General features: G+C 47.0%; 1 protein-coding gene across 2 annotated transcripts in view; it reads right to left on the reverse strand.

Moving 5' to 3' along the window:
* Window positions 1-14,945, reverse strand: part of AGO2 (argonaute RISC catalytic component 2) — a 69,502-nt gene extending 54,557 nt beyond the window's left edge. For both annotated transcript variants that reach the window (XM_080611562.1, XM_080611561.1), the window contains exon 1: window positions 14,660-14,945. In XM_080611562.1, the coding sequence (XP_080467688.1) occupies window positions 14,660-14,690 (31 nt within the window). In that variant the 5' untranslated portion in view covers window positions 14,691-14,945. The remainder of the gene's footprint in view (window positions 1-14,659) is intronic.
* Between the last annotated feature and the right edge of the window lie 1,098 nt (window positions 14,946-16,043).

Raw genomic sequence — 16,043 nt, forward strand, 5'->3', positions numbered from 1 at the left:
ACTTGATGAAGGGGGAAATGGAGAACATTCTTAGTGCTATTTATCGCACTTAACCAGAATGATTCATTCACTTTTCCATGCCTTCGAAAATGATGTTGAACTAATTCCAGATGCCTTTTCTGGCAATTTGAAATAAAGAATACAATAGTAATGCCTTCATTTGTAAGGAGCAATACCTCCATTCTATACAATCTGTTCTCTGCCACTCCAAAAGGCCAATGGAGTGCATATACACATCTTCTAAGCAAAGAAAACCCCCACCCACTAGGCACTTATTCCTCCCTACGTGCTGCTTCTCTCCTAAGAAGGTAAGACCAGAAATTCTGTATTCATCATTCCACATTTCCCTTCCCTTACCCTTTGTTTGCTGAAATGTTACATTTTGGTTAGGAAAGAAACTTGGCTCCCCCTCCTTCTGATTAGCTGACACTTGGAACTGCGTAAGTAAATAGGAAACAGTATAACCCACCTCCACTGTCTTTTGTTTTTAATTATTTCCTGTTTCAGTCATTATGAGGCTGGTAAACCATGAGTTCTTCATACGTCAGCATTGACTCTGCCAGTAATATTTACTTCGATACACAGACTGGGGTTTCCAAACTGCTTGGTGTGAGTATCAGTCGAACAAGTGCCTGCATTCAGTCCCGATGGGAGCACTCATTCCAGTCTATGCCAGCTGCAGAACTGAGCTCAGTGGGGGGTACTTATGCCTAAATCTCCTGCATTAAGTATTTCAACACCTTCTGAATGCGCAAACCGACATCAAACTACACCATCCATACTGTACACCCATGACACCTTCATACCTTGAGGTCTCAGTGTTCCATAGATTTTCCTTTTCCCCCATTAGGAATAGTGAGAAGTGGTCTCTGTAACAGCTCACAAGCAGACACACTGGATAAATTAAGACAGATGGTGTCCTCAGCATAAGGACACGGAGCTGTTGGAGCAAGTCCAGAGGAGGCCACAAGGATGATCAGAGACTGAAGCATCTCCTGTATGAAGACAGGCTGAGAAAGTTGGGGCTGTTCAGCCTGGAGAAGAGAAGGCTGCGTGGAGACCTCAGAGCAGCTTCCAGTGTCTAAAGGGAGCTACAAGGAAGATGAACTCTTCATCAGGGACTGTAGCAACAGGACAAGGGGTGATGGGTTCAAACTGAAACAGGGGAAGTTCAGGCTGGATATAAGGAAGACTTTCTTTACTGTGAGGGTGGTGAGGCACTGGCACAGGCTGCCCAAAGAAGTGGTAAATGCTCCATCCCTGGCAGTGTTCAAGGCCAGGTTGGACAGAGCCTTGGGTGACATGGTCTAGTGTGAGGTGTCCCTGCCCACGGCAGGGGGGTTGGAACTGGATAATCTTAAGGTCCTTTCCAACCCAAACCATTCTGTGATTCTATGATTAAGTCACCCGAACCAGAGCTGTAGTTCTTAGCAAAAGCATCCTGCCAACACCTCTCCCTTCCTCTTATTCTCCTTCCAGATCCCTTGCCACTCCATCCCATGCCTCTTCTCTGGCCTTCTCTATGATTAGAGACATCCTTGCCCACATGCACACAAGCTCCACCAACCTTAACAAGGTCTAATGGCTTGGGCTTTACTGCACTGCCATTGGTACGTCTTTCTAGTGTGCTATAAACTGGTACCACAGAGGCCCCAAATCCATGTTTCCTGTGGTAGTCACATTACATATAATGCGATGAAACACAGAAATTATTTGGCCTCAGCTTCTTAAAGCAAGAAGCTAGGATGGCTGTATTTTGTGCTGTACCTTTGTGAGCACATTCCTACCCCACAGGCTTTGGCTAGGAGTATTTTTATGGAAAATCTAAAAATAAAAATGTTGTTTTCATACCTAAAATATTTTCTTATTTCCAAACCTTGAGTGCTGAGCTTTAATGCAGTCATGCTCTCCTTGAAAAAGAAATCTTTTCCCATACCCACACTGGATTAATCTACAAGAACATGACCGTTCCATGGCTTAGGTTCAAAACGGTCACGGTTAGGAGCTGAGGTTAAGCTTTATTTTATCATTTTAGATAGTGAGAGGAGCTGGAGGAGCATCTCCAACAGGCAGGAGATCCAATAGCATTTCATGCCTTTTCAAGAGATAGGGCTGTGGTTTTCAGCATCACTGAAAAGAGGGGTAAAATGCAGGTTCGTAATCATGGAATAACTGAGATACAATGGGAGTGGAGGCTTTCAGCACAACTCCCCTGTGAGAACAGGGTTTTTCCTAGTACATCTGGGTTTTTTTTCCTCCACCTGCTTCTTGTAAGCAACTTAAGTCCTTTTATTAGTTGATACAAACCAAAACTCAGATGTGGCACTGTGCCCCTACAGCCATGAAAGCAACAACATGGGAGGAGATAGCAAATAACAGCATCTTACTATGGAGATCCAAATCCCCACTGATTTTTTTTCCTGGAGGTAGTTTTCTCCTATCAAAAACTTACTCCATGTCACACCTTGTCCTGGAAATCCCCTCCTTTGGGCTGTGCATTACTTTGATGATCCCGTGAAAGGTAAGTTTGAAGAGAAAAGGCACAGACAAGTTTCCTACAGAGAGGCTTAAACCTCCACTGAAATTTTACATTAAAGGGGATTTGCAAGTCAGAAACAATTAGGAAAGCACCACCACTGCTGTATTCTCATCACACAGAGAGACCCAAACAATAAAGCTTCACTTCCTTGCCTTGGTGGGAAGTTTCCTCCTTCTGAATGAAGCTCTCACTTTTTAAACAACACACCCTTATGCAAACATTCTGAACCCATGTGAATTATTCCTAAGCATTCCTTCATTAATAAGAATTAATAATGCTCTTCCCAAACACAAGTGTTCTGATTCACCAAGACCTTCATTCTTCTGTACTGTCATTTCTACCTAAACCTGGGTTTCACTCTTTGTTTTATTTGCTTGTGGTTTGAAAGGTTGGTAGTTTTGGGGGTTTTCTTTTTAAACCTATGTCTGTCATTAGGTTTCTCAACAGAAATAAGTCAGACAGAGCTGAAGGTAACACGCATTCTCGTTTGAGAAACCTTCCCTTTCACCAAACAGCTAAAAACCTCCTGGCCTCCCAAAGTCTTGTCCTCCATATGATGAAGATTATAGAAAAGACACAGTATGATCAGCAAGAGAGCACAACCAAGAGAGGGACTGATAAAAACCAGCAGAAAGGGAGCATTCACTGCAAACCACAAGTGGTATGAAAGGACAATGGAATAAGTTCAGTATCAAAGGAGAAGCGAAGCCAAGAACCCAGCAACATTTAGATAGGAATTTACCCTCTGCATGAATAGATGTCTGTCCTTTAATAGTAAACACTGGCTAAACAAGTTTCAGAAGGTATATAATAAGGCCCCAGTAATAATTATGTTTTAAAGCCTTATTCATCTACATGACAAGTTTAACTTCAAACAATTTTTAGATTGATCTAGCTAAGCCAGTGAAACCTCCCCTCTTGGGAATTCTTCTAAAATTGGCTTACTTAAAATAAATCTGCATTAGCACATCCACACACACTTCCTACTACTAAATTACCATTTAAATTTCATTATTTTCTCACATTAATAAGCTCTACCACAGGTTTCATGACTGAACTAAGAACACACAAAAAAGCACCATGAAGACAAAAAGCTCTAAAGCTCCAGTCTGTGACATTAGCAGCTCGAACAGAGCCACCCACAGCATCTAACACTGCCTGCCAAGGGTGCCCAGAAAAGAATTACAACTTTTTCTCTAGACTATATAAGAAATCACCAACTTCATCACCTGGACACAGATCTGCACTGTAAAACCAGGAGAGTTTCAAAGATCCACTTCCAAGCTCCCCAGGACAACAAAGTGTAAAATGGTTTGAGCTGGAAAGGACCTTAAAGCTCATCTGTTTCCAACTCCCTGCCATTGGTAGGGACACCCTTCACTAGGGCAGGTTGCTCCAAGCCCTGTCCAGCTTGGCCTTGAACGCTGCCAGGGATGGAGCATTTACCATTTCTTTGGGCAATCTGTGTCAGCACCTCACCACCCTCACAGTAAAGAACTTCTGCCTTATATATATATATATATATATATATATATATATAAAGCAGAATATATATACACACACACACACACACAAGGAGTGATGGGTTAAAACTGAAACAGGGGAAGTTCAGATGTATATACGTGTATATGTACATATACACCTGAACTTCCCCTGTTTCAGTGTGAACCCATCGCTCCTTGTATCTATCGCCACAGTCCCTGATGAAGAGTCTCTCTCCAGCATCCTTGTAACCCCCTTCAGACACTGGAAGCTGCTCTGAGGTCTCCACGCAGCTTCTCTTCTACAGGCTGAACAGCCCCAGTGTTCTCAGCTTGTCTTCATACCTGCTGAAAACAGGTGATTCCACAAAAGACTTAAGACTTCATTTTTGCTCTGCAGCCCCTTCGCTTCAGTCACACCCTGACACAGGTTGGAATGAGACAGTGATACATAAAATTCACGTATTGTTTAAACACATGGCTTGATTTATACGTGTTTGATGGAATTACATGCTATGTGATTTAACACTTCCCACAGGTGAAACAGTTAACATTAAGCATATTCTTCACCTTCTGATTATAAAGTGACTTGTACAAGGGAATGCAATCAGGTTGTTGCCAGAAAAGCTGTTTGGAAAGCCATGTGGAGCTCAAAACAGTGCAGATGTATGTAGTGATTCTGTATTAACTGAGAAGTTAAATATTTTAACACTTCTCTCAAAGATAGAGACTTTCACGACTCCAGAGCTATCATAGCATATATTAACACCGGGACACGGGCCATAACAACTTCACTTCAAGCAGTAATAAGCCCACATACAACTTAAGCTGGTGTAAGACAGAACTAGCACTGAAAGAAAAGTCCTGCCTTCACACAGCTGTTCAGTCTGCCCTGTGATCCCCAAACCTGTGTTACCATGAGCATTTCTGTGGAGAAGCAAAGCAGCTAGAACTAAATAGGAGGCGGTATGAACCACAGAATGGTTTGGATTGGAAGGGACCTTAAAGCTCATACAGTTCCAACCCCCCGCCACAGGCAGGGACACTTTCCACTAAAGCAGGTTGCTCCAAGCCACATCCAACCTGGCCTTGAATACTGCCAGGGATGGGGTAGCCACAGCTTTCTCTTGCCAACCTGTGCCAGTGTCTCACTGCCCTCACAGGGATTTCTTCCAAATACCTAATTTAAATCTCCTCTTTTTCAGTTTAAAGCCATTCCCCCTTGTTTCACCACTACTTGCTCTTAGGAAAAGTCCCTCTCCAATCCTCTCCATTCAACCTTCATTAAATAAGCAACTGAAAAATAAAACTCTTCTTTGCTGAAAGTAGTTTTCAAAGCTGCCCATGTGTCAGCCTGTAGTTTTACGTTCATCTTGAACCAGCCTAATCCAGCCTGGCTGCAGAGAGACATGGTCATGAAGACGTTCGTGTGGGAGGCTGCCTTGTGCTGCGCTGGGCAGACAAGTCCCTTTCATTCTTTGCCTTCAGAGGGACTTTTTACAAGAGTATGTAGTGATAGAACAAGGGGGAATGGCTTTAAACTGGCAGAGGAGAGAGTGAGATGAGATCTTAGGCTGAAGTTCTTCCCTGTGACGGTGGTGAAGCAGGGGCTGGAACTGGATGCTTTAAGGTCCCTTCCAACACAAACCATTCTATGACTAAAACCTACAACAAAAACAAGACACAACTGAGCAGCACTAGCAAAAACCAGAAGAGGACACATGACAACAGGAGAGAAAGAACTACTCTTAATGTAACTGTGATTACAAAATGAATGAAAACCTGTTTCACAACCCAAATACAAACAGAATTTGGCAACACTGTGGAGACCTCAATGAGAATCTAATTCAAAACACATCACTGATGGCAGCAAGAGGGAAAAACATCAAAGCAAGCTTTGGACTGACTTGGTTATTTCATTATCAACAGCACTTTCCCATCTAAATCACTGCTTTGCTTCTACCTTGGCTGTGTCCAGGTTTTTGAGGTCATACAGTTTAAAAACTACCCTTTGTAGAAAGCCTGGTCACCAGGTACCACACGGCTCCACAACTGCAGCAATGCTGTAAAAAAGGGTATTTAGGAGAAGAGCTTTTCCATAATAGAAAATGCAAAAAGAAACCACAGAAAGAGAAGAAATAACGCTCACACTGAAACCTTTTCTTTAACAGCATTAAGTTTACTCTGGAAAAAAGGAACAGTAAAAGCAAAATAAATTAAAATGGAAAAATTAAAAAGAATTGCACTAACCTATGGTGCTCACTAAACACACTGAAAGACCTATTAAAACAGTCATGAGCATACAAAACTATGGGCATTACCTCAGTCTGAGGATTTAAAACCCCATTTCCTGAACAGTACTAAAAAGTCTCTTTGAAGCACTATTTCCTAGAAATGGCTACCAAAGAGAACTGTTGTCCTGGTTTAGCAGTAGCAGTCATTTTTTCTACTGGTGCAGTGCTGTGTTTTGACTTTTGACCTTGGGAACAATACTGATAAAGCTGATGTTTTCAGTTGCTGGTCAGAATGTTTAGACTGACCAAGGACTTTGAGAGTCTCATGCTCTGCCAGGGAGGAGGAGAAGCTGGGAGGAAGCAAGGACAGGACACCTGACCCAAACTAGCCAAAGAGGTATTCCATACCACAGCACGTCATGCCCAGGATGTAGAATGGAGAGTCCCCGGAAGGGCTGGAGCACTGCAGGGTGGGGGTGAGGTACCGGTCGGTGAGCGGTTGTATTCTCTTCCTTGTTATTTCCTTTATCATTATTATTATGGTGGTAGCAGTAGTGGTTTGTGTTATACCTTAGTTATTAAACTGTTCTTATCTCAACCAGTGGGAGTTGCATTCTTTTGATTCTCCTCCCCGTCCCTCCAGAAGCGGGGGGAAGAAAGGTGGGGGGGGAAGTAGACTGCGTGGTTCTAATTTACGGCCTGGGCTTAAACCACGACAGTTCTTTTTGGCGCCCAACGTGGGGCATGAAGGGTTGAGATAACGACAGAACTGACCGAGGCACAATGCTGATTTGTTGGCTCTCAAAGTTGTTTCTCTTGATGTCACAGTTTCAGTGTGCTGTAGCTTACTTAGAGCCGGTATTTGCTGTGTTAGTGTTTATCAAGTGTGGGCCTTGGGCTAAGGTTCTTGTTTCATTGTACTTTACGGTAATGGCTTGCGATACGGGGGGGCTCCGGCAGCAGGGCGGGATGGACGTGGCCGTGGACTTGTACCTGGCCGTCCCGCTGCTCTTCACTGTCCTGGCCCTCGTCCTCGCCTCCGTCTTTGTGAGGCTGCGGGGAGCCGAGGGGGAGTGGCCCCGGGAGCCGGCGGCGGCCGAGGCAGCCCAGGAGAGCGGCCCCGGGGACCAAGCAGCGGCGGGAGCGGGGCCGGAGGCCGGGAAGGAGGCGGCTGCCGAGGAAGGGAAGGAGGCGGCTGCCGAGCAGCGGGAGGAGGCGGTGGAGGAGCCGAGCCTCACAGCCGAGCCCAGCCCCGCGGCGGCCGAGAGCATCCCCCAGCAGCCGTCTGCCGAGCCCCGTGAGCCTGAGCCCCAGGAGGATGCAGGAGACCACGCAGCATTTCCCAGCAAGGCAGAGGAGGAAGATCTGGACTCGGAAAAAGAGAAGCTGATGGTGAGAAAGCCTTCAAGCACAACAGCTACAGCAGCCCCAGTGGCAAGTACAGCAGCAGCATTTGAGAGTTCTGAAGGTTTTGAATGGCCTCTGGGTACCCTTGGGACCTGCCTGCTGATTGTGATGGGGATCACCATGTTGGCACACACACAGAGTGAGTTCTACCCACGACCATTTTGTCTGATCCTGAGAGTTAAGCAGAGTCAGGTTTGGGTCTTGTCTGGGTTTAGACAATACAGGGGGACCGAGAGGTTTTCCCCAAGGCTGGACAGTCATGAATGTCACGGTGTGTGGGACAGTATGGGCGAGTATCTAATCCACTGGGCCCCTCCAGTGCTTTGGACGCGTCGGAGATGGAAGGCAGCTGTATGGAGTCCCCGACGACAAGTTGCAGAAACTGCTGCAGGGGAGGGTGAATTATTTTCAGCCTGGTGGGCCCATCCATCAGGGCAGAGATGCAACATAGAGATGGACTCATGATCGAGGGGTGGACTTTGCAATGGGCCTCTCCTGCTCTGAAAGACTGTTACAAGAGATGGAGCCCACCATCATGGACCGAATGGACTCAGCAGCTTTATAGGGATTGGTCCGTGCACTAAGATAAGAGTGCACTGAGATGAAAGTGATGGTATATTGAAAATGTGGGATCTGAGCATGACGTGAATGGTATGGAATAAGGGGTGGATACTGTCCTGGTTTAGCAGTAGCAGTCATTTTTTCTACTGGTGCAGTGCTGTGTTTTGACTTTTGACCTTGGGAACAATACTGATAAAGCTGATGTTTTCAGTTGCTGGTCAGAATGTTTAGACTGACCAAGGACTTTGAGAGTCTCATGCTCTGCCAGGGAGGAGGAGAAGCTGGGAGGAAGCAAGGACAGGACACCTGACCCAAACTAGCCAAAGAGGTATTCCATACCACAGCACGTCATGCCCAGGATGTAGAATGGAGAGTCCCCGGAAGGGCTGGAGCACTGCAGGGTGGGGGTGAGGTACCGGTCGGTGAGCGGTTGTATTCTCTTCCTTGTTATTTCCTTTATCATTATTATTATGGTGGTAGCAGTAGTGATTTGTGTTATACCTTAGTTATTAAACTGTTCTTATCTCAACCCGTGGGAGTTGCATTCTTTTGATTCTCCTCCCCGTCCCTCCAGAAGCGGAGGGAAGAAAGGTGGGGGGGGAAGTAGACTGCGTGGTTCTAATTTACGGCCTGGGCTTAAACCACGACAACTGTGTACTAACAAATTACTACTCTGGTGTAAGACAGGAGGTAAGACTGGGCTCACCTCATGTATCTGGAGATGATGTCTTTTGCTTTTCCCAAGTTAGATAGTATAAAGCGTATAAAGAAATGTTTAAGTTCAACTCCAGGTATTACAATAAGTGTGGAAAGAACTCAAAAAGCCCTTGCACTGAGCTGGAAAGTGCTGCACTTCCCCAGTCAATAGGACAGGAGATACTGCACATTCTAGAGGGCTGCTTTTGTGTGTACATCAGAAAGGATGCACGACACTAAAGCAAAGTAATTGGACAATGCATGGAACAGATCCCTACCCACAGTCACTACAGTTAAAGCTATGTAATATTTTCCACCAGCTATTTTTTTCCTAGTTCATAACTTACCAAAAATAAGATACTGGAGGTGGACTTTTCTTCATTTTCAAATTTAGCGATATTTTCTGGTAGGCTGAGTATTAGAAATTCCAGCACTAAAAACATCAACAAGTATTCTGCTAAAACGTGAAATGAGGCAATATACAACAAAACTGTGACAAGTCTTACAAGTTTTGTACAGCTGTTGTCAGCACATGCTCAGCCAACACAAAACACACTTTCCTTAGGCATGCAAAGTTCCTAATTAGTTCGAACTGTGTATGTTTGCAAAGTTAGAAGTTTACTGCATTCATCAACCTGATGCCTGCAATTTCTGGAAGGCCAAAAGTATTTAGAAGGGTTGTTTCTTTGAATGGAAAAATCCTTCCCTCCTGTACTGTTCTAAGTGAGTAGAAGAAAGTTGGGGCTGTTCAGCCTGGATAAGAAAAGCTATGTGGAGACCTCAGAGCAGTCTTCCAGTATCTGAAGCGGGCTACAAGGATGCTGGAGAGGGACTCTTCATCAGGGACTGTAGCAATAGGACAAGGGATGATGGGTTCAAACTCAAACAAGGGAAGTTCAGGTTAGATATAAGAAGAAGTTCTTTACTGTGAGGGTGGTGAGGCGCTGGCACAGGGTGCTCAAAGAAGTGGTGAATGCTCCCTCCCTGGCAGTGTTCACGGCCAGGCTGGACAGAGCCTTTGGTGATATGGTCTAGTGTGAGGTGTCCCTGCCCATGGCAGGAGGACAAGAACTGGATGAGCTTAAGGTCCTTTCCAACCCTAACCATTCTATGATTCTAAGAACAGACCATGATAATCTAAGACATCTTCTCTTACAGAGTTAAAGCACTTAACTCCCCTTCCTTCTGTGAAATAGAGGAAGAGTGGTGGTGACAGCAGTGCAGGAGAGGGTGTACAAAGTTGTACTTCCCTAGAAGTCACGGAGGTTTGGCTATCCCTCTGTTCTTTCTATACCCATTACAACACACCACTAAGTATGTATGAGTACATGACAATCCTGCAAAAGTGAGTAACTTCAAGACAAAGGAAAGCTAAGCGCACACCCATGAAAACCCATGTAACTGCAGCCAGTGAGAGAATCACTGCTGAAAAACAAAGTTTCACTTTTCAGATAGCAAATAGTACACTTCAGTAAGCAAAGGAGAAAGTTTGGTTCACACGTATGACATCAATTATCTTTTCATCAAATGACTACCTCATCTTTAAGCTGCCTTAAGCCTACACAGCTAACTGAAACAACACCACACAATCTTTCTCCTCCTGAGGAAAATATGCTGGCGACAACAGCAATACACGTGACAAAGGTAACACTGTTTTTTGTAGGCTGTAATGTTGCCAAATCCAATTCAAATTTAAGGAAAAACTCTCAGGCAAAACCGAAGAGAGCTGAAGCTGTGCATTAAGTTCTCATTTCCTCTTCTATGTGTGACAGCATACAATGAATTTCAACACAGTCTGCTGTCTAAAATTAAGGCAAAGAAACTGGGCAGCTCTGTGATACCTGCAGAGCTGGCAGAGGAAGAACAGGGCCAGAATCATCCCCAACAGAATACAAGAAACCTTTCCAACAAAAGAAGGACAGACCCTTGACAGGAGGTACACAGGAGCTCTTGCTGTTACCGGTACGTGAGCTAAGAGGATGCTGGTGAAGTTAAATTCCATCAGGCCACAGGATGCCACTTCTACTACCCCAAGCAAGGCATGAGCACACCCTTCCTGGCACCATGCTTTAGGACTAGGGAGTCCTAAAGAGAATCAACATGCAACCATCATGTACCTTCAATATATGGGAGTTAAAAATAAGTACACACGCTGAAAAACGAGAGACTTAAAAGTTACAACAGCCTATTAACAATTCTAAAGAGGTAATTTCCAACTAAACGACAAGTGAGAAAATAACCTCAATTTCACTCGTTTTGATAGAGGGCTCAAAATCATTTCTTGTGCTAGGAAAAGGTTCTATTTTACATGCAAAGCCATAACACCCTTCACAAAGACACTCTTCTTCAGACAACTGCTGCTTCTACAATAAACCAAGACCTTGAGTAGCAGACAAAAATCAAATATCCTTTCACAGAATAAAAACGGAATCTATAGCAGGCAAATTCAGAATCTGTAACTACATGAACACCAAGCAGCACAAGGTACAGAAGTTTACACAAGTGTTAATCAATGCTTTAAAGTGACAGGATTTTTATTACGCTGCTTTGACATTTTTCTGTCCCTCTACAGAAATGCATAACAAAACATAGCAGTATCAAACTTCTTAATTAAAGAATATCATTTTCAAATTACTTTTCAGTGTCTTGAAGGTGAAACTAAAGCACATGTATGTATTGTTTCAGCTAATTCAATGCCAAGTCAAGAACTCAAACAGTGGTTGGGAAAAGGGAGCAAGGATCATAGGTTTTCTAACCACAAACTCAGTGATTTCAGGATGTCCCCTTTTGTATGAAATAAGCTCTTACTCCCAAAGTAACAGCATGTTAGAACAAAGTTTCCATGCTCGGCAGCAATCTTCTGAACTTAGTCAGATACAGCCTCCTAACTTGCTTTATACTGTGTCCAGAAAAAGAATGAAGATGAAAATAGCAAACCCTGCAGCAAATTGAGTGATTACCCTGGCAGGAGGCCACCGTCACAGGCACCCTCAGAACGGACAGGGCTGGCTGCAGTGTCCAGTTTGGTGACAGGAGCTGGAAGAGCAAAGTAGCTTCTATGCAGCAGCAACGTGCAGAGAAGCAAACGGCGGCAAGATCTAAGTTGGAGGAGATATGAATGGAGCATTTACGCGGTGTCGAGGATGTGCTGACAGACATGTAGAGGCTGAGTTCTTGTGCATTCATGGCAGCTGCAGCTCAGTGAATGGCTGTAAACCACACTTCTTGCTCACTCCTCTGAGCAGGATTTCAGCACACTTTGATTTTATAGGTATCAGATTCACATACGGAAGGGAACTTGCACTGGCAGCTCACAGGCCACACGTAGCCTTACACAAGGCCACCAAGCATACTGCTGACAGTCCCTGTTTCCAGACTGGTTCACACTACAGGCCAGCTCTCTTAAAATACTCTACTCAAATTTGGTGTGGAACAGGAAGCTGTCTGGACTGCCAGAAGCCACTGAGCTAATGCTCTCTATGGATGATTTCACAGGAAGGAAACAGAGAGCCTCACGATGTAGAGAGCAACTTGCAGCTCATACCCCAGAACAGACACCGTCACTGCCCAGCTCTGCACAGGGGGAAAGGGCTGAGCCACAGAGATAAACTAGGAAGTAAACAAGACAGAAGATGAGCTTGGCTGGAGGGAAGGGAATAGCAGGAGGCCCAGACACACACCACTAACATGTAGTAATGTAGGACTCCGTATAAGTATAGCGGTTGCTCTATCAAGAGCCCGAGGTTAAGAGAGTTGTTCCAGTAAGAGGAAAATACCCTTACACACTGAACATGGGCCCCTGATGGTAAACAGCAGCAACCAAGGCTGGTGGGTGTTTAAGTAAGATCATTCCGAGCAAAAGGGATAGTGGTAGGGTCAGGTACAGAGCAAATAAAAGCAGATAAAGAGACTCTCACACATAAAACCACTCTCAGCACATGCACGGGTGACATTTTCAGTTATTTGCCTCCTTATGTACAGTTTCAACAAAGATGTACCAACAGGAGGTGAACGTCACAGCCTCAGCAACAACAGCATAACCCGAGCACTGTGAACACCTGCAAACTGAAAGTATACCTGCACCTGAGCAAGGGAACCTGACACTAGAAGCCACCAAATGATTACATCTCTAAGTTATACCCACTTACTAGTGCTGAAATGTGCACATGATGTTATACATGAGAGCAAAGTCTTGAACATCGGTCTGGATACACAGAGCTGCACAGACCTATCTTCCTGGTGTGTCTAAAGTCTTCGTGCACTCTAGAAAGAAAAGCAGGAAAGGAAAAACCAGAGGAGCTGTACTCTAAGAGGAAAGCAGTAACTCTGATTGTCTGTCTTGATTCTTGATTTTTTTGAAGAAAATCAAATCAGAGAAAAAAAGAAACCAGCACCTAACATCTTAAGATAGGAATGCTCTTACAGTAGAAACATTTGTAAGAGAAGCAGTAACACATCTCAGTTACAGGTCCTGTATTTCGCTACACTATTCTTTGATAGATTACTCTGCTAAGGGGAAAGATTTTATGCAAAACTGTTGAGAACAGTAATATAAACCCAAGTTCCACTTATTGTGAAACTTTTCGAGAAGAATACTAGGTATCAGTCACCCAAACATCATAGTTCCTACACAGGAATTCTCACCACAGTAACAGCCTAACACCGAATGGAACAAACACCTCACAAACTCTATATTGTCCCTATATAATGTTAAATGTCCCTGAATGAGTTGGTACCCTTTCTTCTTGTCCTCTGCTCACAGATTTCATTACACGACAGAGCCTGAAGACATCTAAGGAAGTCGATAACCTCTTCCAACCCTACCCGACATCTGGATGCGGCTTTACCTACACCTAAACGCGGTTTACCTACACCTAAGCACCACACACTGGCACAGCACACTCGCTGGCAAACACAGCCACAGCGGCCTGAACTTGTGTGCGCCTTGAGGCGAGTATCGCAGGCTATCCCAGGAGGACGCAGCCGCTACGAGGATCTGCGAGGGAGGAAATGGAGACCCCGGTCCGCTCCGCGCTGCCAGCAGGAGGCTGAGCTGGCAGGAACAGCGAGCGCTGGCCTGGGGAAGGCAGCACGTAGCGCACAGCCGAGGGGGCAGCCCGGGGACGGACCATGGAAGGGGGGGGGGGGATCTCCGCCGTCTCCTCCCGCCCCAGCAGCGGCGCCCAGAGCCCCGTGAGGGGACCCCGCGCCGGGCGAAGGGCGCAGCCCCCCCGCCTCGGCCCCCTCACAGCCCCACTCGCCCTCAGGCCGGGGCCAGCCTCCCGCCGCGACAGAGGGAGGGGAGAGGAGGGCAGGGGAAGGCGACCCTCCCCTAAAAGGGGCCTCCGGACACGCAGGCTCCGCTCACCGCCCTCCCCGAGCTGGCGGCAGTGGCCTGACCCCTCCTTCCCCGGCGAGCGCGGCCGGCCGCGGCCTCAGCCAGGCCCGAGCACGGGGAGGGGACAAGGGGGGGGATCTCCAAGGGTCCTTCTCCCCCCACACCGCCGGCCCTTGGCGCCTCGCTCGCTGGAGGGAAGGGGAGAGAGGGGCAGAGGTGGCCGCTGAGGGAGTTCATGCCCGCGCTGACAGACGCCTCGTGCGCCAAGGATCCGCTCTCCTCACACCACACACAAACGGCCGCCGAGCGCAAACCCCGCCGCCCCCCGAAAGGGAACGGGCAAAGTGCTCGGGGAGAAGGGGGGAAGCCCGGAGGAGGGAAGGGAAAGCGGCCGAAGCCTCACCGGGTCCGGCGGAGGTGGCTCCCGGGTACATGTCTCCGTGTGCGGCGGCGGAGGCGGCGCCTCTCTCCAGGTCCCTACCGCGGCGGCAGCTCGAGGGGAGGGAAAAGGAGGGCGAAGGAGGCGAGCCCGAGCCCCGGCTGCGCTGTCGGGGGAAGGGGGAGGAGAAGAAGGAAGGGGAGGGAAAGGGGAGGAAAAGAAAAGGGGAAAGGAGGGAAAAATAAAAAGAAAGAGAAGAGGGAGCAGGGCCGGGCCGGCGCCGCAGAACCAGGTTACTCGGCGGCACTGAGGCGCGGGCCGGTGGGTGGGGAGAAGGGAGGAGCCGCGGGGTCACGGGGAAGGGGCGCTCCGCCCGCTGCCGGCTTCACCGCCCTTCTGCCCGCGGGCCCCGCGCCGGCGGGAAGCGGAGCGGAGCCGGGCGGGCGGCCCGCAAAGGGGCCCTGGTGCCCGGCCGGGCGGCCGTAGCCTGCGGTCCGCCTGTTTCTGCCCCCGGCACCAGTGCCACGGACTGGATACGAGCAGCTCGGCCCCAGCATTCAGGCACGTTGGGTTTTGCTCCTGCAGCGTGCCAGTGTGGCTAACCAGACACCGGCCGTGTGTGGCAGGAGCCGTTGTAGGCCCTGGAGTCACCCACCAGGATGAACCACGGCTTCTTTTAACCAAGCCTTTGCCTCAGGCAGGTGCAACATCAAGCTAAAAGTGTATGTTGCAGCCGGGACTGCTAGAGACTTGATCTCTCAGATCAAGAAACCTCGCAAAACCACCGTGTGCCTCTAGCTCTCTTTACCTCTCCTTTAAGGCAGTTTGCCTAGCTATGCATGCTTAAAAAGGATGCTGGAATGGGATCAGTTTTCCATGTACTGCTTGATCTTCAACGCTCTGTTTACTTGAGAATTAGATTTGATTGTTTCATTTTGGATAGGGCCCTGGGCGACACGGTCTACTGGGAGGTGTCCCTGCCCATGGCAGGGGTTGGAACAGGATGAGCTTTAAGGTACCATCCAAGGCAAAGCATTCTATGAGTTCTTCTGTTTCACCCTATGAGACAAAAGCAGCACTGCTGTGAAAACCTTGGATCAGTCACTGTGTGGATCTCACACCTCTACACGACATCCACTTCTCATTGCATCTATGAAACCCGTCTGTGCTGTGGTACCTTGCTGTTGTACAACCAGATAATCTCTGTATGTACATATAGGATATACCAACTAGCTATAATGTTAAAGAGGTATTGATCAGTATGATGCACTGAGACGCAGATGTCAGATGATGATTCCTGTGGGAACTGTCATCCTTTTATAATCTCCTCATTGGCACCTCTTCCTTTCAGGAGGAGAAATAGGAAAACAAAATCAAACCTGCTAAGGAGGCAAAGAGCAAGTTAATG

Source organism: Psittacula echo (assembly GCF_963264785.1).
Source record: "Psittacula echo genome assembly, chromosome: 2".
Classification (NCBI taxonomy): Eukaryota; Metazoa; Chordata; class Aves; order Psittaciformes; family Psittacidae; genus Psittacula; species Psittacula echo.